Here is a 21,143-nt window from a genome sequence, read left to right as displayed (position 1 = left end):
AAGATTTCTGGAACATTCACTAGTTTGAGCCTTTTCTCCATTTTGGAATTGACTTACTTTTGAGATTTTTTTCTCTTCAGCATTATTTCCTTGGTCATGAGCAGCTGCTCAGTGTTTCCAATTACTTTAATTAATTAAATTAATTATTTTATTAAAATAGCTGAGAATTAATTCTTAGGCACCCAGAGCCATGAACGTGAGAAGGGCAGCTCCATATATTGAATTAAAGAAATGAAAACCGATAGAAACCTCAATTTTTCTTGTGGCTTCCCTGCCTGTGTTTCATCTTAGAATAGAATACAATAGCAGAGTTGGAAGGGACCTTAGAGGTCTTCTAGTCCAACTCCCTGCTTAGGCAGGAAACCCTATGCCATTTCAGACAAATGGTTATTTTCTTCCACTTCAGGCTGCAATTTGCAACAATCACAAGACACACAAGTTGCATATCCAAGAGAGGTTCCTGGTCCTCATCTTCTGACCACTCTGTTCTTTTTTCTTCTTCAGTGACATTTGGCAGGCCCAAGAGATGGGTTGCTCAGGGTGCTCATTAGAAGAGGTTGGAGGGGTCTCTGCCCTTTCTGCTCCCCCCCCTTGTGAGGCTGAGCGTCACAATTTGAGAAGAGCAGCTGTATGTATTGAATTAAAAAAAATTAAAACTGACAGAAATCTCCGTTTTTCCAGATTGTGGCTTCCCTGCCTGTGCCCTATCTTCCTCTACTTCAGGCTGGGGTTCACAACAATTACAAGACACAAGTTTCCAGCAGAAGCTCCTGGTCTTCTGACTGCCCGGCCGTTTCTGACAGAATTTGGATCTTTTGGGGGCCTCCTCCAATCTCTGCGAAGCCTTCAGGGCGGCTGTTCTTGAGGGAAGTCAGTTCCAATTCTCCAGAGAGATTTTTCTCCATCTTCACAGAGGTTTACTGGACAGGAAGGAGAGGAAGATGGAGAAATTGCCGCCTCTGGAGACGTTGAAGCCTTTGTCTGACAGGGAGTCGTTGAGATGGCCCTTTCCTCCTACTCCCATGCCCATCATCCCTGCCCGCTCCCTTCCCCTCAGACACGCTCCTCTTTCCCGCCCTTTCTACAATCCTGGCACTTTGCCCCTAACCCACCAGGGGGAGCCCTCTGCTAAGAGAAGGTACCGTCATGCGCTTCCCCATTGGTCCAGTGGAGAGCGAACGTTACAGCTGCCTTTCCATAGGAGGCTGGGAAGGAAATGACATCACAAACACTTGCCGCTCTAGGACGGCGCACTCGCTCTCCTTAACCCCTGGGGCTCCACAGGAGGCGGAGAGGCTGCGGGAGAGTCTGGCGGGGGAAGATCCAGACGTTCCCCGGGTGAGTTGGGGGCTCTTCCCGGGCAAAGGGAGGCGGAGGAGGGAGAGACCCTCGCCCGGCCCTCCTCCGGCTTCCACCCCAGCCGCCCTCTCCATGAGAAGAGCCCGAGTGAGGGGGTGGGGGAGGGGAGGGTCTGCCTTGCGGAGGCCCAGCAGGAGGGGAGAGAAGCCGGGCGAGGAGGAGGCAGGATTCGCACCAGGCTCCCTGTCTCCGGAGGGGGAGAGAAGCGGGGCGGCCTCTCCAGCTGCCTCCTTCCCGGCCCTGCTCGGGGGCACCTCAGTCCTGCACTGGGATGAGCCTCTTGGGGCTCCGGGGAGGTTGGGGGAAGGTCGCTCAGTGGCTGAATTCCACTTTCTAATTCTTAATATTCATTTTTTCTTCCCATCTCAGATACAGAACCTGGGAGCCATTTGTGGTCTTTGCAAGGCAAACTTTTCTCTTGTGCGGAAATAAAAGAGCGGAATATTTGGGAAAATAAAAAAATCAGAATCCCTTGCAGGGATCAGTCCTGCAGCCCCAGAAATGGTCCCGTGAAGGAAAAGGCATCTGGAGACCCACCAGAGTCCTTGGAGCCATTTGCAGTTGCTCTGCAGGACAGAGAAAGGATGGAGACACAACCTTTTGCAAAGGAGGGAGCCGGAAAAGGCCGTTCAGCTGCTCAGCCTGGGAAGGGGGGGAAGCTCTGGACAAGAACCGGGCAGGAGATCCTGGAGGAGGAAACCATCCTACCTTCAGAAGTTCAGCCCTGGAAGTTCATCCAATGCCAGGAGGCTGAGGGTCCCCGAGGATTTTGCAGCCACCTCCATGACTTTAGTAGACAATGGCTGAGATCAGAAAAGCTCACCAAAGAGCAGATGCTGGACCTGGTGGTTCTGGAGCAGTTCCTGGCTCTTCTGCCCCCAGAGATGGAGAGCTGGGTGCGGGAATATGGAGCAGAGACCAGCTCCCAGGCGGTGGCCTTGGTGGAAGGCTTCCTCCTGAGCCAGGCCGAGGAGCAGAAGGAACAGGTTGAGTTGCAGGTAAGAGTTCAATAGAGGATAGAGAATCTGTTTGAATATTTCACCCCTCCTTCCCAAACTTCTCTGACATTCATAATATGTGGCGATGTCCCACCTATTCTTGTAGGACATTGTTCCATTGTTTTCTCACTCAACCTCACGGATGGATATTGTGGGCTTTGAGGTTGTGTTCCGAATATAGGAATCCCCTTTATTTCATGTGACATACATTAATTCTGCTTCTTCCTTTCTCCTGTGGAGATCAGAGATCCTGAGGGAAAGAAAGACCCATCAAATCCCCCTCAGGAGCTATTTTTCAGGAGGATCCCTTGGGAAGATCAAAGTCCGGACACCTCAGGAGGTAATGGAAGATCCTCTGATTATGCATCTGTCTTATCTTCACTCTCTTCTCTTCTATAGATTACCTCCTCCTATTTTGTTAATTATACATTTTGAAATTATTTATTCCTTACAGAGAAACAAAGAATGAAGTTTTCTGGTTTTTATGACGGAGATCAAACAGCGGTTGAACCTCCAAATCAAGTAAGAAAGGGAAAAGATATTAGCTTTCTATTCTCCCTTCAGGAAGTGAAGTGGATGTGCAGAGGGCTCCCTCCTTCTATTCCCCCCCCTTGTTTGGGCTGGGTTATTTATGTGTTCTTCCACAACATGGACATCACAATAACAGGTTCAAGTTGCTATCAGCCATCATAGCTTCCTCTAGTTATCTTGTTCTGCTAGGTACTTCTCCAACTTTTTAGTTTACAAGAAGCAATTTTTAAAAATCCTTCAAGAAGTAGGAATAAATGTATCACAGTGGCAGGAACTGCTAGAGACCCATTCTTTTTGTAATTTATTGACCTCGGAAGGTAAAGATTAACAGAGTTGGAAGGGACCCTGTAGGTCATCTAGTCCAACCCCCTGCCCAAGCAGACCCTATACCATTTCTGACAGATGGCAGTCCAGTCTCTTCTTGAAAGCTTTGAGTTATGAAGGTCCCACAACTTCTGAAGGCAACTTCTGTTCCATTGGTTGATTTGCTCTCCCTGTCAGAAAATGTCTCCTTATTTCCAGGTTGAATCTCTCCTTTTCAGTTTCCATCCATTATTCCTTGCCTGGCCTTCGGGTGCTTTGGAAAATAGCTTGAGCCCCTCCTGTCTGTGGCAGCCCCTCAAATATTGGAATATTGCTATCATGTCTCCCCTGGTTCTTCTCTTCACTAGACTAGCCATGCTCAGTTCCTGCAACCGTGCATCATATCTTTTAGCCTCCAGTCCCCTAATCATCTTGGTTGTTCTTCTCTGCACTCTTTCTAGAGTCTCCACATCTTTTTTATAGTATGGTGATCAAAACTGAATACAGTATTCTAGGTGTGGTCTTACTAAGGCTTTATAGAGAGGTATTAGTATCTCACTTGATCTTGATTGTATCCCTCTGTTAATGCAATTTAGGATTGCATTGGCTTTTTTGGCTGTCACCGCACACTGTTGGCTCATATTTGTTCAATCAATTAATCAGAATACAGTTAGAAGAGACCTTGTAGGTAATCTAGTCCAACCTCCTGTCCAAGCAAGAGACCCTACACCACTTCTGACAAATGTCAGTCCAATCTCTTCTTGAAAACCTCCAGTGATGAACCTTCCACAGCTTCCGAAGGCAACTTCTGTTCCATTGGTTGATTGTTCTGTCAGAAAATTTCTCCTTATTTCTAGGTTGAATATCTCTTTGATCAGTTTCCATCCATTATTCCTTGTATGGCCTTCAGGTGCCATGGAAAACAGCTTGACCCCCTCCTCTCTGTGGCAGCCCCTCAAATATTGGAACACTGCTACCATGTCTCCCCTGGTTCTTCTCTTAACTAAACTAGCCATGCCCAGATCCTGTAACCGTTCTTCATATGTTTTAGTCTACAGTCCCCTAATTATCCTGGTGGTTCTCTGCACTTTTTCTAGAGTCTCACTCTCAACATCTTTTTTATAGTGTGGTGACCAAAATTGGAAAAACAAATTTAAATAGGTTTAGGTTTTAGGTTTTATTTGATTTATATACCGCCCTACTTCCGAAGGACTCAGGGCGGTGAACAGCCACAAGATAAAACACATAAATACAAAATTTAAAAGCAAAATAAAACCGAATTAAACAATTTGGCCCAAGACAGATTTAAAACACCCCAATAATTAAGAACAGATTTAAAATTTACATTTTAACGTTGAAAAAGAGAAAGTTAGGCCAGGCCAGCCTGATGGAATAAAAAGGTCTTGAAAGCGCGGTGGAAGGTGTGCAGATCCGGGATCCTCCGTATCTCCGGGGGGAGCTCATTCCAGATAGTAGGTGCCCCCACAGAGAAGGCTCTCCCCCTGGGGGCCGCCATGCCATGTCGCTCCCATAACCACCAGCACGGCTGAACTCTGCGCCAGTTGGAGCCTCCGGGTGCTCCTCAAGGGGAGCCCCATGTAGAGAGCGTTACAGTAGTCCAGGCGGGAAGTGACGAGGGCATGAGTGACCGTGCGTAAGGAGGTAAGGAGGAAATAGATAGATAGATAGATGATAGATAGATAGATAGATAGATAGATAGATAGATAGATAGATGATAGAAAGAAAAAATGATTTTTTAATTGACCAAGTGTGATTGGACACACAAGGAATTTGTCTTCAGTGCATATGCTCTCAGCGTACATAAAAAGAGAAAATGCATTCATCAAGAATCATAAGAATCAAAAATCATAACCAATTTAATTGGTTGTCCACTAAGAGTCCAAGGTCCCTCTCACAGCTACTGCTAATAAGCCTGGTTTCACCCAGTCTATATGTGTACTTTTGGTTTTTCTTGCCTAAGTGTAAGACTTTACTTTTCTCTACATTGAATTTCATTTTGTTAGATCGGGCCCAGTGTTCAAGTCTGTCAAGACCCAAATGTGTGCTGTGTGCGCATGTGCAGTACGCACCAAAAGGAGGCTTGGGAAGGTAAATAAAACCGAGGGGGGAATCAGCTGTGGTGCACGATTCAGTAGTTTTTATCACTACCAGTTCGCCTGAACCGGAGTGAACTGGTAGCATTTCACCCCTGAGTTAGTCCAAAATCAATCCACACAGGCCTCCTTAGAAAAAAGAGAAAAACAAAAATAAATAAATAAAACAGGAGAAAGGGGAAAAATATTTATCTTCTGTCAATTAGTATTTGTAATCCATAAAGGCCGCTGAGTCCCCAATCTTTAATACTCCAATGTTTCATATTATCGAAGCTAATCCCAATAATCCACAAGGTCAATCCACCCAGGCCTTCCTTTATATAAAAGTTCAAAGAGTGAAGAAAACTATTTATAATCCATAAGACCCTCTGAGTCCCCTGTCTAATTCTCTGGTGTTCCAAGATATCAAGCTAAACTCAAAGTTGTCTTCTTACCATGTTCTCAAAACAAATTTTTATCTTCCATTTTTCCCTTCGAGCATTCAAAGGTATTTATAATCCACAAAAATTCAAGGGGAATCCTTTTCTGCAGCTACCACCTATCTTGCTTTTCCCATAATAGTTTCTAAAAAAACCTCAATCTCCAATCTGTCTTTAAACATCGGGTGCAACAGTTCTGAAAACAAAGTGTATATATTCAGTCTAGTCACTTCTAAAATTTTCCTGGTTAGGTTAGGTTAGAATAGAGTAGAATAGAAAATAGACTAGACTAGACTTGACTTGACTTTGAAGGTCTTCTAGTCCAACTCCCCACTTAGGCAGGAAACCTACATCACTTCAAAGAAATCATTATCCAATCTCTTGTATATTGTTTTTGGCAGTAGATGTCACCCTTATTCTCTTTTGCTTTTCCACAATGAGTTGGTAAATCAATGAAAAAAAGGAAATTTTCACTTGTAGCCCACTACTCAGGGGAAATAACTCATTTAAAATATTTTTATCCACATGCATGCTTTGAATTATACTTATCTTTTTAAAATATCCAGTCCAGTCTTTCTCGTGTTTCAAAATTTATTTTCCAGTCACTTCTCTCTCTACTTCAATGGATTTGTAATCAGCTCAAAACTTTCACTTGCTTTCACTTCACTTTTTCTTTGGAGGGAGGAACCTGTGCCCTTCCTCCTTCTCTCTGGAGTCCCTCTTTTCTTAAACGTATTTGGGGAATTAAACTTACTTCTGGGAAGAATTTAGACAATCCTTACCCAGAACCAGCACACTGCTTCATTTTCCGCTTCTCTCTGTGCTTTCTTTGTCTCCGCTGTCACATCTCCGTTTCAGCCATTAATGGCCGGCTTCTTCTCCACCTGTCAGGAAGATTTTCCGGATCTAGCAAAGTAGACTGTGGTCCACTTGTGATTGACAAAAAGCCCTTCCCTTCTTCGTTACCTCTACAGGGTAACTTTGGCTCCAAAAAGCCTCCAGGCAGGCAGAAAATGGTTGGGTTCCGCAGAGCTCTGCTTGCCACAGCCGTCTTGCTCCGACGTCAGCATGGTCTCCCCTGTTACACTTACTACTGTAGAGCCAGGTATCACCAATTCTATGCCTGTGCATTTGATTTTTCTTTCCTAAATGTAGAACCTTACATTTCTCAATGTTGTTTTTCATTTTGTTAGATGGGATCCAATCTGTTGATCCTTCTATTTCTTGAGCCTATCTTCTGGAGTGTTGGTATTCCTGTCAGTTTGGTCTTCTCTGCAAATATGATGAATTCCCCTTCTATCCTCTTGTCCTCTTGATGAAAATGAACAGATCTTGCGAATCCTCCTGTTCTGTTCTTTCTTCCGTGTTCAGGAGAGTCTTGTGTCCTTCGAGGAGGTGGCTGTGTATTTCTCTGAGGAGGAATGGTCTCAGCTGGATCCTGACCAAAAAGCGCTGCATTCCGAAGTCATGCTTGAAAACCATAGGAACGTGGTCTCTCTTGGTAAGTTTTCTTGTCCCCAATCAGAGAATTCAAGAAGACAGATGATAGTTAGTTTTTTATTAAAAAAACACTAATCAGACATTGTCTTCTGGGAGGGAGAAGGAAAGGATCTGGCCTTCTCATCCTCCAAGGAAGGAAAGTTTAGTTTTTTAGTTTTTATTATATTTGTATACTGCCCTTCTCCCGAAGGACTCAGGGCGGTGAACAGCCATGGTGAAACAACATACAAGACAAAATTTTAAAAACATATTAAAACAATTCAATCTTTGGCCAAAATTAAAACTTCCAATTAAAACCGTATTAAACCACTTTAAAACCCAATTTAAAATCATTTATCCCATCAGACCGGCTTGCTGAAATAATAGGGTCTTCAGAGCACGACGGAAGGCGCGGAGGTCAGGGATCCTTCGTATGTCCGGGGGCAATTCATTCCCTAGGGCAGGAGCCCCCTGGAGGTCGGCAGTTGACATTGTTTGGCCGACGGCACCCTGAGGAGGCCCTCTCTGTGGGAGCATGTCGGTTGGTGGGAGGAAAACGGTAGCAGAATGCGGTCCTGTAAGTAACGAGGTCCTAAGCCATGGAGCGCTTTAAAGGTGGTAACCAACACCTTGAAGCGCACCCGGAAGACCACCGGGAGCCAGTGCAGCTCGCGCAAGAGGGGTGTTACATTGGAGCGATGAGTCGCCCCCATTATCACTCACACAGCCACATTCTGGACCAATTGGAGCCTCCGGGTGCTCCTCAAGGGGAGCCCCATGTAGAGAGCATTACAATAGTCCAGACGGGAGATGACGAGGGCATGAGTGACTGTGCGCAAGGCGTCCCGATCCAGAAAGGGACGCAACTGGGAAATCAGGCAAACCTGATAAAAAGCCCCCCTGGCCATGGCCGTCATATGATCGTCTAAAGACAGCTGTGAATCCAGGAGGACGCCCAAGTTGCGAGCCCTCTCTGAGGGGGGTAAGATCTCATCCCCAATAGCCAGCGATGGTGTTAGCTGGCTATATCGGGACGTTGGAAACCACAGCCACTCAGTCTTGGAGGGGTTGAGTCTGAGCTTGTTCCTCCCCATCCAGATCCGCACGGCCTCCAGGCAACGGGACATCACATCAAGGGCATCATTGGGGTGGCCTGGGGTTGAAATGTACAACTGCGTGTCATCGGCATACAGTTGACACTTCACCCCAAAGCCACAGATGATCTCACCCAGTGGCTTCACATAAATGTTAAACAGGAGGGGCGAGAGGACTGATTTGTGGCACCCCACAAGTCAGGAACCTCGGGGTCGACCTCTGCCCCCCATCAACACAGACTGCGTACGGTCAGAGAGGAAGGAGGAGAACCACCGTAACACGGTGCCCCCCACTCCCACCCCCTCTAGTCGACGCAGCATGATACCATGATCGATGGTATCAAAAGCCGCTGAAAGATCTAGGAGGACCAGGACAGAGGAGCAACCCCTTTCCCAGGGTCTCCAGAGATCATCGAAAGAGTCAATGTCTCTTTGCAAGATCATGCAAGATTATTAGACTGAGATATTGCATTACTGGTCTCGTGTGATCTCACACTAAAGTAGTTTAGGCTTCTATTCTCTGCGAATTGAAGCCTGTACCAGATCCAGCCAAAGATCTAAAGCCATTGAGACTTTAGAGCAGCAAAATAGCCATTCTTGAAGCCTCCCAACCTTTCCATTCTCAGTGTGAAAAGCGTTTACAAGCCAGTGGGAGGCTTCAAGCAAGGGATTTTGTTCCAAAATCTCATCACTGGGATCAAGGAACAGGCTGAGAGGGAGTCCTGCCTGTCAGATGCCATGGAGCAGCTGTTCCAAGGTACACTGGAGAAGAAAGGAGCTTTTTTCAAAATTGCTTCAGTTCTCACAGATCTCAGCTGAAATTAATCCACCTCAATAAATCTTAAATTTTCTCCTAATTGCTGTGTATGTACCTCCACAAGCTTCTGTAAAAAAGGCATTACGAACTCTAGCTGACCAGATTATGGAGGCTGAAACCAAATACCCAGATTCACTGGCCATTATTCTAGGTGATTTCAACAAATGTAACTTAAGGAAAGAGCTTTCAAAATATTTTCAGCATGTCAATTGTCCCACTAGAGGCAAGAATACTTTAGATCATTGCTACACAACACTAAAAGATGGTTATCAGTCCTTACCATGAGCAGCTGTAGGACATTCTGATCATTGCATGATTCACCTTGTACCTGCTTACAGGCAAAGACTTAAAACCCCAAAACTAACAATTAAATCAGTGAGAACTTGGACTGAGGAGGCAAAGCTAAATCTGTAAGCCTGCCTTGACTGCACTGATTGGAATGTTTTCGAAAATACTTCTGCAGACTTAGATTAACTCACAGATACTGTGACATCATATGTCAGCTTCTGTGAAGACCTATGTGTACCAACCAGGAACTTGCAAATACACAGTAACAACAAACCTTAGTTCACAGCTAAAGTTAAGCAGCTACGTAGTTCCAAAGAAGAAGCCTACATAAAAGGTGATAGAATCTGTACAGTCAGGCCAGAAACGTATTAACAAGGGAGATCAGAGCAGCAAAAAGAAGCTACTCTGAAAAGCTAAAGAATCAGTTCTCAACAAATGAACCAGCAAATATGTGGAAAACTGTTAAAAATATCACCGATTATGGCACACCTCCTTCCCAGGCTGAAGGAAATCAACAACTGGCAGATGACCTGAACGTGTTTTGCTGCAGGTTTGAAAGGAAACTACAAGCACTACAAGCACCTATCTCCACAACCCCCATCCCAGACACACCAACAACAGCCAAACCTCCTACAACTGACCCCATCCCATTGGGTTAACAACCTCTGGTGATCACAGAAAAGGAAGTGCAAGATCTGTTTCACAGACAGAAGCCTGGAAAAGCATCAGGCCCAGACAAGATAACTCCTCCTTGTTTAAAAGTCTGTGCTGACCAATTGGCCCCCATCTTCACCCAAATCTTCAATAAATCACTAGAGATGTGCCATGTTCCTTCTTGCTTCAAATGCTTCACTATCATCCCAGTGCTCTCCACCAAGGAACTGAATGACTACAGACCAGTTGCTCTAATATCTTAGTTATGAAAGCCTTTGAAAGGCTAGTAATGTCCCACCTGAAAAGCATCATGGATCTGCTGTTAGACCCCCTGCAATTTGCATACTGAGCAAATACATCAAAAGATGATGCTGTTAATATGGGTCTGCACTACATCCTACAACATCTTGAATCTCCAAAGACCTATGGAAGGGACCTCTTTATAGACTTTAGTTCAGCATTCAATACCATCATACTGGACATTCTTCTAACTAAACTAAATCAGCTATCAGTACCCGAACACACTTGTAAGTGGATCATAAGCTTCCTAACGGACAGGAAGCAGCAGGTGAAGCTGGGCAAAATCATATCAGATACCTGTATAATTAGCACAGGAGGCCCCCAGGGCTGTGTGCTCTCTCAACTTCTCTCTATATACCAATGACTACATCTCAAATGATCCATTTGTAAAACTACTGAAGTTTGCAGATGATACAACAGTGATTGGTCTCATTTGAGACAATGATGAATCCACATACAAATTTGAGGTTGAACAACTAGCCTTGTGGTGCGACCAGAACAATCTGGAACTGAACACACTCAAAACCGTAGAAATGGTGGTAGACTTTAGGAGAAACCCTCCCATACTACCACCTCTTACAATACTAGACAGCACAGTATCAACAGTAGAGACGTTCAAATTTCCAGGTTCTATCATATCTCAAGACCTAAAATGTACATCAAAAACGTCATCAAAAAAGCACAACAAAGAATATTCTTGCTGCGCCAACTCAGGAAGCTCAAACTGCCCAAGGAGTTGCTGATCCAGTTCTACAGAGGAATTATTGAGTCTGTCATGTGCGCCTCTATAACTGTATGGTTTGGTTCTGGAACCCAACAAGACAGACACAGACTTCAGAGGATAATTAGAACTGCAGAAAAAACAGTGACTACCAACCTGCCTTCCATTAAGGACTTGTATATTGCACGAGTCAAAAAGAGGGCTATGAAAATATTTACAGACCCGTTGCATCCTGGACATAAATTAGATCACTGCACACCAAGACAATTAGATACAAGAACAGCATTTTACCGAATGCCATCACTCTGCTAAACAAATAATTCCCTCAACACTGTCAAATTATTCACTAAGGCTGCATTATTATTAGACTTCTCATCGTTCCTATCGCCCATCTCCTCCCACTTTATATTGATATTGTTTCCTGATTGCTTAATTGTACCCTATGACTATCATTAAGTGTTGTATCTTATGATTCTTGACAAATGTATCTTGTCTTTTTATGTACAATGAGAGCATATGCACCAAAGCAGGTATATACAAAAGTATGAAGGCTATTGCTTAATGCATTGTAAGCCGCCCTGAGTTTCCGGAGAAGGGCGGCATATCAATCGAACCAATAAATAAATAAAGACAAATTCCTTGGTGTCTAATCACACTTGGCCAATAAAGAAGTCTAGTCTAGTCTAGTCTAGTCTAGTCTAGTCTAGTCATGTCATCTAATTCCTCCTTGCCCTCATTATTCCTTAACTCAAAACCAACTTTGATTGAGATTTGCAGATATATAGATAATTGTAAAGAAAGAGATGTTTTCTAAATGTTTTCAAAGCTTTCATGATACATGAATATAGAAATCATCATGTCTATATCATACCACTGTAAGCATGTAAACATAAAACATAATGGAATTTCGGAAAAATTCAGAATGAAATTCACTTGATTTTCTACAGTTTGATCTTTTTCTCTAACCTTGTTATCATTTTCATTTCTCTTTTGCTTTGAAGGTAATAATGGTCAGGAGAATCAAGATTCCTGTGAACTGTACCAAGTGATCAATGCTAAAGATAGAATGAAGAAGTTTGGAATTCAAATGGAATTAGAAAGCCATGAGAGAAACCACTCAAAGAATTGGAATCAGGAAAGCTCATCTTCCACTGATGCTCCAATGCAAGACTTTCTTGCCCAACAGGAGAAAATAAGGAAAAAATATATTGGGGAAAGTATGAAGCTAATCAAAGTTAAATTACATGTAAATGAACACTATTTAACCCAAAACAAAGGAGAAGATGCTATGAAAAGACAAAATTACAATGAGTCTCTTACATGTCAAAAAGTGATTGACACAAAAGAGAAGCCTTATAACTGTTTGGAATATGGAAAATGTTTTAGAACAAACAGGCATCTTACTTCCCATGAAAGGTTTCACACTGGGGAGAAGCCGTATAAATGCAGAGACTGTGGTAACAGGTTCAGAAGATATAGTAATCTTATTTCCCATAAAAGGATCCGCTCAGGAGAGAAACCATATAAATGCATGGAATGTGGAAATACCTTTACTCAGATCAGTAATCTCAGAAGACACAAATGGATCCACACAGGGGAGAAGCCATTTAAATGCATCGAGTGTGGAAAGACCTTTGCTCAAAGTGGTCAACTTATTTCCCATAAGATGATCCACACAGGGGAGAAGCCATATAAATGCACGCAGTGTGGGAAAACCTTTACTCATAGCAGTGGAATTACTATCCACAAAAAGATCCACACAGGTGAAAAGCCGTATAAATGCATGGAGTGTGGAAAGACCTTTGCTCTGAGCAGTGGACTCACAATCCACAGAAGGATCCACACAGGAGAGAAACCATTTAAATGCATGGAGTGTGGAAAGACCTTTGCTCAGATCAGTAATCTCAGGAGACACAAATGGATCCACACAGGGGAGAAGCCATTTAAATGCATGGAGTGTGGAAAGACCTTTGCTCAAAGAGTTACTCTTATTTCCCATAAGATGATCCACACAGGGGAGAAGCCATATAAATGCATGCAGTGTGGGAAAACCTTTACTCGTAGCAGTGGACTTAGTAGCCACAAAAAGATCCACACAGGAGAGAAACCATATAAATGCATGGTGTGTGGGAAAAGCTTTACTTATAACAGTGGACTCAAAACCCACGAAATGATCCACACAGGAGAAAAACCATATAAATGCATGGAGTGTGGAAAGACCTTTGCTCTGAGCAGTAGACTCACTATCCACAAAAAGATCCATACACGGGAGAAGCTGTATAAATGCATGGAATGTGGAAAGACCTTTGTTCAGATCAGTAATCTCAGAAGACACAAATGGATCCACATAGGGGAGAAACCATTTAAATGCATCGAGTGTGGAAAGACCTTTGGTCAGAGTGGTCAACTTATTTCCCATAAGATGATCCACACAGGGGAGAAACCGTATAAATGCACGCAGTGTGGGAAAACCTTTACTCATAGCAGTGGCGTTACTATCCACAAAAAGATCCACACAGGAGAGAAACTATATAAATGCATGGTATGTGGGAAAACCTTTACTCATAGCAGTGTACTCACTAAACACAAAAAGATCCACACAGGTGAAAAGCCGTATAAATGCATCGAGTGTGGAAAGACCTTTGCTCTGAGCAATGGACTCACTATCCACAAAAGGATCCACACAGGAGAGAAACCATTTAAATGCATGGAGTGTGGAAAGAACTTTGTTCAAAGTGGTCATCTAAGTTCTCATAAGATGATCCACACGGGGGAGAAACCATATAAATGCATGAATTGTGGGAAGACATTTGCTCGGAGTTATGATCTTAGTTCCCATAACAAAATCCACACAGGAGAGAAGCCGTATAAATGCATGGAATGTGGAAAGTGCTTTGCTAAGAGTTGTAATCTTACTTCTCATAAATGGATCCACACTCGTGAGAAAGTATATAGCAATAGTAATTCCACTTAGACTTATATACCACTCCACAATGCTTTACAGCGCTCTCTGGGCAGTTTACAAAGTTAGCATATAGTTTCCAGCAATCTGGGTCCTCATTTTACTGACCTCAGAAGGATGAAAGGCTGAATCAACCATGAGCCTGTCAGTATCAAACTCCTGGCTGTGGGCAATTAGCTTGTAGTACTGCATTCTAGCCACTGCCCCACCATGCCTATAGATTTGTATGTATATGCATATTGTGCCTTTCTAATCCAAATGACACAAAGTTGAAGTAGGTTAAGACTACTGGTGCCAGGGCTCTGTCCAGGTGCTTCGACGGGATTTCCCACTGACCTCAATGCAGGAGTTGATTGCCTTCGTCCCACACTGGAGGACGAAGGGATCCCTTGAGCTAGATGAATCCAGGGAATGGAGATACTGGATGGCTTTTCCCAGCCAGATGATTGAGAACCTTCAGGACAGATTTGACCGGATGAGCATCAAGGGTATGGGACAACCGTGCAGGTCTAAAGCTCACAGTGATCCTTAATTGGCCTACTCTGATGTTCCCACCCCGCCACGGTCCAGTTCCAGCTGCAGCGGCTCAGTTGGTTAGCTCTTACCTGATGGCGTCGGCAGAGTCAAGTCCAGGTCCACAAAGCCCGCCACCCCATCATCAATTGGTGAGTCCATTCATACCATCTAGCAGGGTGGCAAGGACCCCCACTATGGGAATATTACTCTGGGGCCGGCTGGGTCCCTGGGCAATGGACTCTGGCTTCAGCATCGCCACAGCCTCATCCCCCCTCCCCCATCTGCCCCTTTACTGATGAAGGACAGGGACCTGATGATGATGATGAAGGACAGGGACCCGAACAAGCTTGCGTTCTTCCTGAAGCAGGTGTGGGCCCACAGATGATCATGGTGCAGAATACCCCAGTGACTTAGCCATGGTCCTGGCTGTGAGAACAAACACAGGGGAAAGCAGCAGAATGGGTGACCCAACTCCATGATGAAGAAGCACCAGAGCTAGGCAACACTGACCCCTTCCTGCAGAGTTGAGAGCTAGATTTAGATGACTTCCAAAACCTGGAAGCCGAAATGGAAATCAAGCAAAGAGGCCAGCCCATTATGGAGTACATCCGGGAATGCCGAAAAGTGGCTGGAAAGCTGCAGCAGTGGCCAGAACGGCTACATGTCTTTCTTCAAGGAGGGCCTTGACTGCGAGCTGCTACATGCATGCATTTACCAAAGGGTCCCCAATCGAATCCATGAACGATCTCAGGTGGTGGAGGCAATGGACCTCGAACTCAAATGGTACAGAAACACAGAGCCACAGAGCAAAAATCAAAGACCGAACCCAAAAAATGCCAGCTTGGAAGGTGATCTAACACTGGCCAAGTCGCAGAGCAGTTGAGTGGAGACTCAGGACCTCCCATTAAATGCTTCTGTTGCAGCCAGCAAGGCCATTGGGTGGCCAGGTGCCTGGCCACAGCTCCCCAGCCAAAGGGGAATACCCCAGAGCCAACCAAGCCAAAGAAGCCCCAACGTAAGGCGCGAGAAAAAGGGAAGTTCGCCCACAAAGCCGTAAAGGTCTTCCCTCCCCCAAGTGAGGGAGCGAGAACTCCAGCCCAGGACATCCAGCAGCTCCTCCCTACCACGACAAGGGCAAGCATCACCTGATGGTAAGTGAAGCCATCCATCCCTTTGCCATCCAGTTGAGGCTCATGGTGCTAAAATCTGTGTTCAGGGAGATTTGGAGGCCATAATAGCCTCGGGCTGTACTCACTGCCTAATCAGCCTGCAAACTGTCCTGAAGTTAGGAATCAAGGCAAAACCCCTGACCCAGCCCATAAGATACGAGCAAGTCAATGGATCATTGATAGGAGGAACCCCTGTCATACTCCTCACAGAACCAGTGAGGCTAGAGATGGGTAGGCACCAGGAGATCATCCGCTTTTTAGTGGAACCAAAAATGACCAAGCAGTTATTCTGGGACTATCCTGGCTAGATATTTAATATTTAAGGTACTATGTTAACTACTAGCAAACTAATTGGGCAGACTTGCTACCTTTCGCTGAGGTAGCAAATAATAATACCATACACAGTAGCACTGGATTCACCCCTTCAAAATCACAACTGGCATGGAATTTGTCCCCATGCCTGAACTCCCTAGGGAGCCACCTTCCTCTACGACTTTAACCAAATGGATGGTGCAATTGAAAACAGTGGAAAAATACTAAACAAGCTCTTTGAGAAATTGTGAAGACGTAAAAAGTGCAAACCGATAAACATTGGTCCCCCCAGACACTCTCTTGAATAGGAGACAATGTCGATCTTTCCACTAAATACCTGAGGTTAAAGCTACTTGTAAAAAGCTAGGCCCAAAGTTTATAGGACCATTCCCTACTGGGAAAGTCATTAACGTCACAGTAGAACTGAAACTTCTCTGCCTCCTAGGGAAAGTGCAACCGGTTTTCCACAGTAGCTTGTTAAAGCCAATATTAAAATCTCAACTGAGGCGAGTACACCTGGAAGCCTCTAAACTAATCGTAGTGCAAGGGGAGACATGAGGTGAAAAGAATATTATATTCCAGACTATACAAAAGGTTACAATATCTAGTACAGTGTAAAGAATACCTACTGTCTCAAGCTACTTGAGTCAAAATTTGGGATGTGAAAGCGGATAGGTTAGTTAAGAAATTCCACAATAAATATCCCCAAAAGCCAGAGGGGCCTCTGGTGTGGGGGAGGGAGAGAGGGCTGGATGAAGCAAAGCTAATGTTTTTTCCATTTTGAATTTTCCAGGAACTTCTCTCCAGTTAAGGAGAAAGGTCTGTCTGTCAACTGTGAAGCTGACCTGTCTGATGCCATTTTTCTCCTTCCTCATAGTTGCCACAAACATTGAAATGGGGAAGGGGGGGCAGAAAATAAACCGGATATCTGTCAAAACAAAAAGTTTTCCTGTGGGAACCAAGATCATCCTGACAAATGGCAGAGGAATGGCCCAGCAGCCTCCTAGCTGCCTTCATTGGACAATGTGATCAGTGACACTTGCTCTTTTAATTAAGGGGAAATTGCGGAAATTTTTAGATTTGGTTTTCACTAGCTGTGCTGATATCGTGTATCCAATAAACAGGTTGAGGAATTTCCTGCCCTAGAGTTCTGCTTTCGGAACCCTGACTACCCGGAATCCTGACACAGAATTGCAGTCATTAGTCCTGAATCCCTTACTATTGTTTCAGCTTTTCTTACTTTGCTTAATATTGTCGAAATCTGCCTTTCCACCTTGCTTCACATTATGCATTGCAAGGAATAATTGCGAAAGGAAACCATAAGATAGGGGTCCTCAGACTTTTTAAATGGGGCCAATTCACAGTCCCTAAGACTGTTGGGGGGGGCGGACCAGTTGGGTAGGTGTGGCTAGTTGGTCCTGTGACTGGGTGGCCGTGGCCAATTTAGCAGTCCATTAAACAATACACACAAACTTTGTTTTGCTCCTGAGGATGTTTTATTTGCTTTTGTTTGAATGTTGCTCCTTTTGTTGACTTTTCTTTTTACTAGATCGTTTTTTAACTTGTTTAGGAGTCTAGTGGTTCACTTCAGGAAACTCGGTTTTGCAGCAATTCTTCCCATCCCCAAGGAGCTTACACTCAACAAGTCTCTCTCTCCCCCTCATTCCCTTTCTCTCTTTCTCCTTTCCACTATTTGAACCCTCAAGACTTTTATCAAAGGAAAGAAAAGTGTGGTAGAAGAGCAAATGGGGGTGGGGAAGAGGCCTCCCCGCAGCCCAGTTTTGGCCTCCCTAGCCTTCTGTAGCAGTTTGCCAGCCAAAAATGGGCCATGCAGAAGGTCCAGTAGGCCTCCGCGTAGTCCATTTTTGGCATCCCCTGGCCTTCAGAAGGTGGGTGGGTGCCGGTAGGTGGGTGGGGTGATGGTGGGGCAGCCTTTTGGTCCCACGTGGGCCAGATTAATGGCTTCAGCGGGCTGTATTGAGCCCGCAGGCCATAGTTTGAGGACCCCTGCCATAAGGAGAATGAGGTTATAGGCTGAATTAGAAAATGCAACTCATAGGCTCTTTGTTGTAATTTTGTGATCTTTCCTTGCCTTCCCTCGTGTTGCCCATCTCTGGACTCACACAATCTTATCAATATCTTTTTTATGTGAGGTCTGCAGAACTGGTCACAATATTCCAAGTGGGATCTGACTAAAGCCCTACGTAGTGTGTTAGTTCCTCCTTTTTCTTGATGGTGATAAATCTGGTCAGGCAACCCAGAATTTTGTTTGCCTTCACAGCTGCCTGGTCACACTTTACTCATTTTGGACTTACCATTTTTTCAGAGTCATGGTAACTGTGAAAAAAGTGCTGCTTGAACTCTACAGTTCTGGAAATATGCATACATTTGCATCTCTTCCGAGATTTGTCCACATATGGAATGTTAAAGCAAGTACCATAGTTTTTATTAAGAGAAAGCAGTGGTAGGGAAATATGGATGCATATTAAGTTCTCCTAGCTAGCCAGCTACTGGACAACCCTGGTAGTCCTTGATTTACAATAATTTATTAAGTAGCCATTCAAAGTTACAATGGCAATGAATGATGGTTGTGACTCCTTCCTTTGATTCTTCGTTCCCTCCCTCTTTCCCTCATTCCTTCTCCCAAATTAGGCATATTCCAGAGAATCAGAATGAAAACCAGCAGGGAATGAAGAAAAGTGGCTTCCTTCCCTCATGCTGGCTGGTCTGTTTCCCCCACCACCACTATCAAAATGGACCCTGGGTACTGCGCCCAATAGAGAAAGGAGAAAGGGAGCAGACAGCAGAGGGAAAGATGAGCAGCAGGGAAAGAAGAAAAGCAGCTTCCTTCCCTCACACTGGATGCTCTGTATCCCTTTTCTCCATTGCAGTGCTAGACTGTGAAGCTTGCCACACCCACCACCTGCCCAGGCCAGTGGTGGGTTCCTCCCAGTTCCGCCAAGCTGGTAGCGATGACAATATGATGTCACTGAACCGGTTCTGCCCCCCCCCTTTTAATTTCTTGGCTGCAGTCCCCATCTGCGTTGATCTTGGAGCCCAAGAAAATAAAATCTGTCACTACCTCCATTTCTTCACCATCTATTTGCCAGGAATTGAGAGAACCGAATACCAGGATCTTAGTTTTCTTAATGTTGAGTTTCAAGCCAACTTTTGCACTCCCCTTCTTCACCCACATCAAGAGGCTTTTTAGTTCCTCTTCATTTTCTGCCATTAAGAGTGGTATCATCTGCATATCTGAGGTTGTTGATATTTCTCCCGGCAATCTTAATTCCAACTTTTGATTCACTTAGCCCCACCTTTCTCATGATGTGCTCTGCATATAAGTTAAATAGGCAGGGCGACAGTATACAGCCTTGCCGGACTCCTTTCCCAATTTTGAACCAATCAGTGGTTCCGTGCCCAGTTCTCACTGTTGCTTCTTGACCCGCATATAGGTTTCTCAAGAGACAAATAAGATGATTTGGTACTCCCATCTCTTTAAGAACTTGCCACAATTTATTCTGATCCACACAATCAAAGACTTTAGCATAGTCAATGAAACAGAAGTAAATGTTTTTCTGGAACTCTAGCTTTCTCCATGATCCAGCGTACATTGGCAATTTAATCTCTAATTCCTCTCTCTCTTCGAAATCCTGCCTGTACTTCTGGTAGTTCTCGAACCACATACTGCTGGAGCCTAGCTTGTAGGATTTTAAGCATAACTTTTATTAGCATGTTAAATGAGTGCAATGGTGCGATAGTTTGAACATTCTTTGGTATTGCCTTTCTTTGGAATTGAAATGTAAACTGACCTTTTCCAATCCTGCAGCCACTGTTGAGTTTTCATAATTTGCTGGCAAATTGAGTGTTGCACTTTTACTGCGTCTTTTAAGATTTTGAATAGCTCAGCTGGAATACTGTCTCCTCCACTAGCCTTGTTGTTACTCAGACTTCCTAAGGCCCATTTGACTTCACATTCTAGGATATCTGGGTCGAGGTCCACGCCTTCGTGGTTATCAGGGACGTTAAACTCGTTCTTCTTTGGTTCTTCTGTGTAATTTTGCCACCTCTTCTTAATCTCTTCTGCCTCTTAGGTCCCTGCCATTTTGGTCCTTTATCACGCCCATCTTTGCATGAAATGTTCCCTTCATATCTCCAATTTTCTTGAAGAGATCTCTGGTCCTTCCTATTCTATTGTTTTCTTCTATTTCTTTGCACTGTTCATTTAAGAAGGTATTCTTATCTCTTCTAGCTATTCTCTGGAATTCTGCATTCAATTGGGTGTATCTTTCTCTTTCTCCCTTGCCTTTCGCTTCCTTTCTTTCCTAAGCTATTCGCAAAGCTTCCTCAGCCAGCCATTTTGCTTTCTTGCATTTCTTTTTCTTTGGGATGGTTTTAGTTGCTACCTCTTGCACAATGTTGCGAACCTCCGCCCATAGTTCTTCAGCCACTCTGTCTAATTCCTTAAATCTAGTTGTCACCTCTACTATATGATTTAGTTCATACCCGAGTGGCTTTTCCGTACCTTCTTCAATTTAAGTCTAAATTTTGCAATGAGAAGCTCATGATCTGAGCTACAGTCAGCTCCTGGTTTTGTTTTTACTGACTGTATAAGAGCTGCTCCATCTTTGGCTGCAGAGCACATAGTCAATCTGATTTCTGTGTTGACCGTCTGGTGATGTCCATGTGTAGAGTCATCTCTTGGGTTGTTGGAAAAGAGTGTTTGCTATGACCAACTCCTCGGGTCAATTTCATCCTCTTCAGCACCAGTGGTTGGGGCATAGTGTTACTTTGTATAAAAGGTGCCACACAGGAGAGAAATCTTATAAATGCCTGGATTATGGAAAGAGCTTCCAAAGGAGTCATCTGATTTCCCATAAATGTATCTATAGTAGAAAAAACCTCATAAATTGACAGATTGTGGAAAGACATTTAATTGAGTCCTTCGGGAGAAGGGCGGTATAGAAATTTAATAAAATTTAATAAATAAAATAAAATTGGCCAGGCCACCTTGCTTCTCATAGGATTCACACAGGAGAGAACCTGTATAAATGCCTAGAATGTGGGAAAAAACTTCACTAACTGTTCCCTTACTTCTCATAAACGG

At 44.2% G+C, this 21,143-nt stretch overlaps 1 protein-coding gene across 2 annotated transcripts; it reads left to right on the top strand.

Moving 5' to 3' along the window:
- Positions 1 to 681: 681 nt before the first annotated feature.
- Positions 682 to 17,169, top strand: LOC117673543 (uncharacterized). 2 transcript variants are annotated; one of them, XM_087884834.1, is made up of 8 exons: positions 682 to 1,338; positions 1,729 to 2,357; positions 2,598 to 2,697; positions 2,812 to 2,879; positions 5,216 to 5,300; positions 7,096 to 7,225; positions 12,079 to 15,706; positions 16,830 to 17,169. In XM_087884834.1, exons 4-7 carry the CDS (start codon positions 2,842 to 2,844, stop codon positions 14,049 to 14,051), a joined length of 2,226 nt encoding a protein of 741 aa, XP_087740960.1. In that variant the 5' UTR covers positions 682 to 1,338; positions 1,729 to 2,357; positions 2,598 to 2,697; positions 2,812 to 2,841; the 3' UTR covers positions 14,052 to 15,706; positions 16,830 to 17,169. The 2 variants fall into 2 exon arrangements, with proteins under 2 accessions (XP_087740960.1, XP_087740959.1); XM_087884833.1 differs by lacking the exon at positions 5,216 to 5,300.
- Positions 17,170 to 21,143: the final 3,974 nt, after the last annotated feature.

This window comes from Pantherophis guttatus, chromosome 2 (assembly GCF_059756535.1).
Source record: "Pantherophis guttatus breed Tessera chromosome 2, ASM5975653v1, whole genome shotgun sequence".
NCBI lineage: Eukaryota > Metazoa > Chordata > Lepidosauria > Squamata > Colubridae > Pantherophis > Pantherophis guttatus.
Note: the sequence above shows the minus strand (reverse complement) of the source record. Positions and strands in the feature narration are given on the sequence as shown.

Coding starts and splice junctions, on each gene's coding strand:
- LOC117673543 (XM_087884833.1), top strand. CDS start 1,944: ATGGAGACACAACCTTTTGCAAAGGAGGGAGCCGGAAAAGGCCGTTCA. Junction 2,880..7,095: donor CGGTTGAACCTCCAAATCAA/GTAAGAAAGGGA, acceptor TTCCGTGTTCAG/GAGAGTCTTGTGTCCTTCGA. Junction 7,226..12,078: donor TAGGAACGTGGTCTCTCTTG/GTAAGTTTTCTT, acceptor TTTGCTTTGAAG/GTAATAATGGTCAGGAGAAT.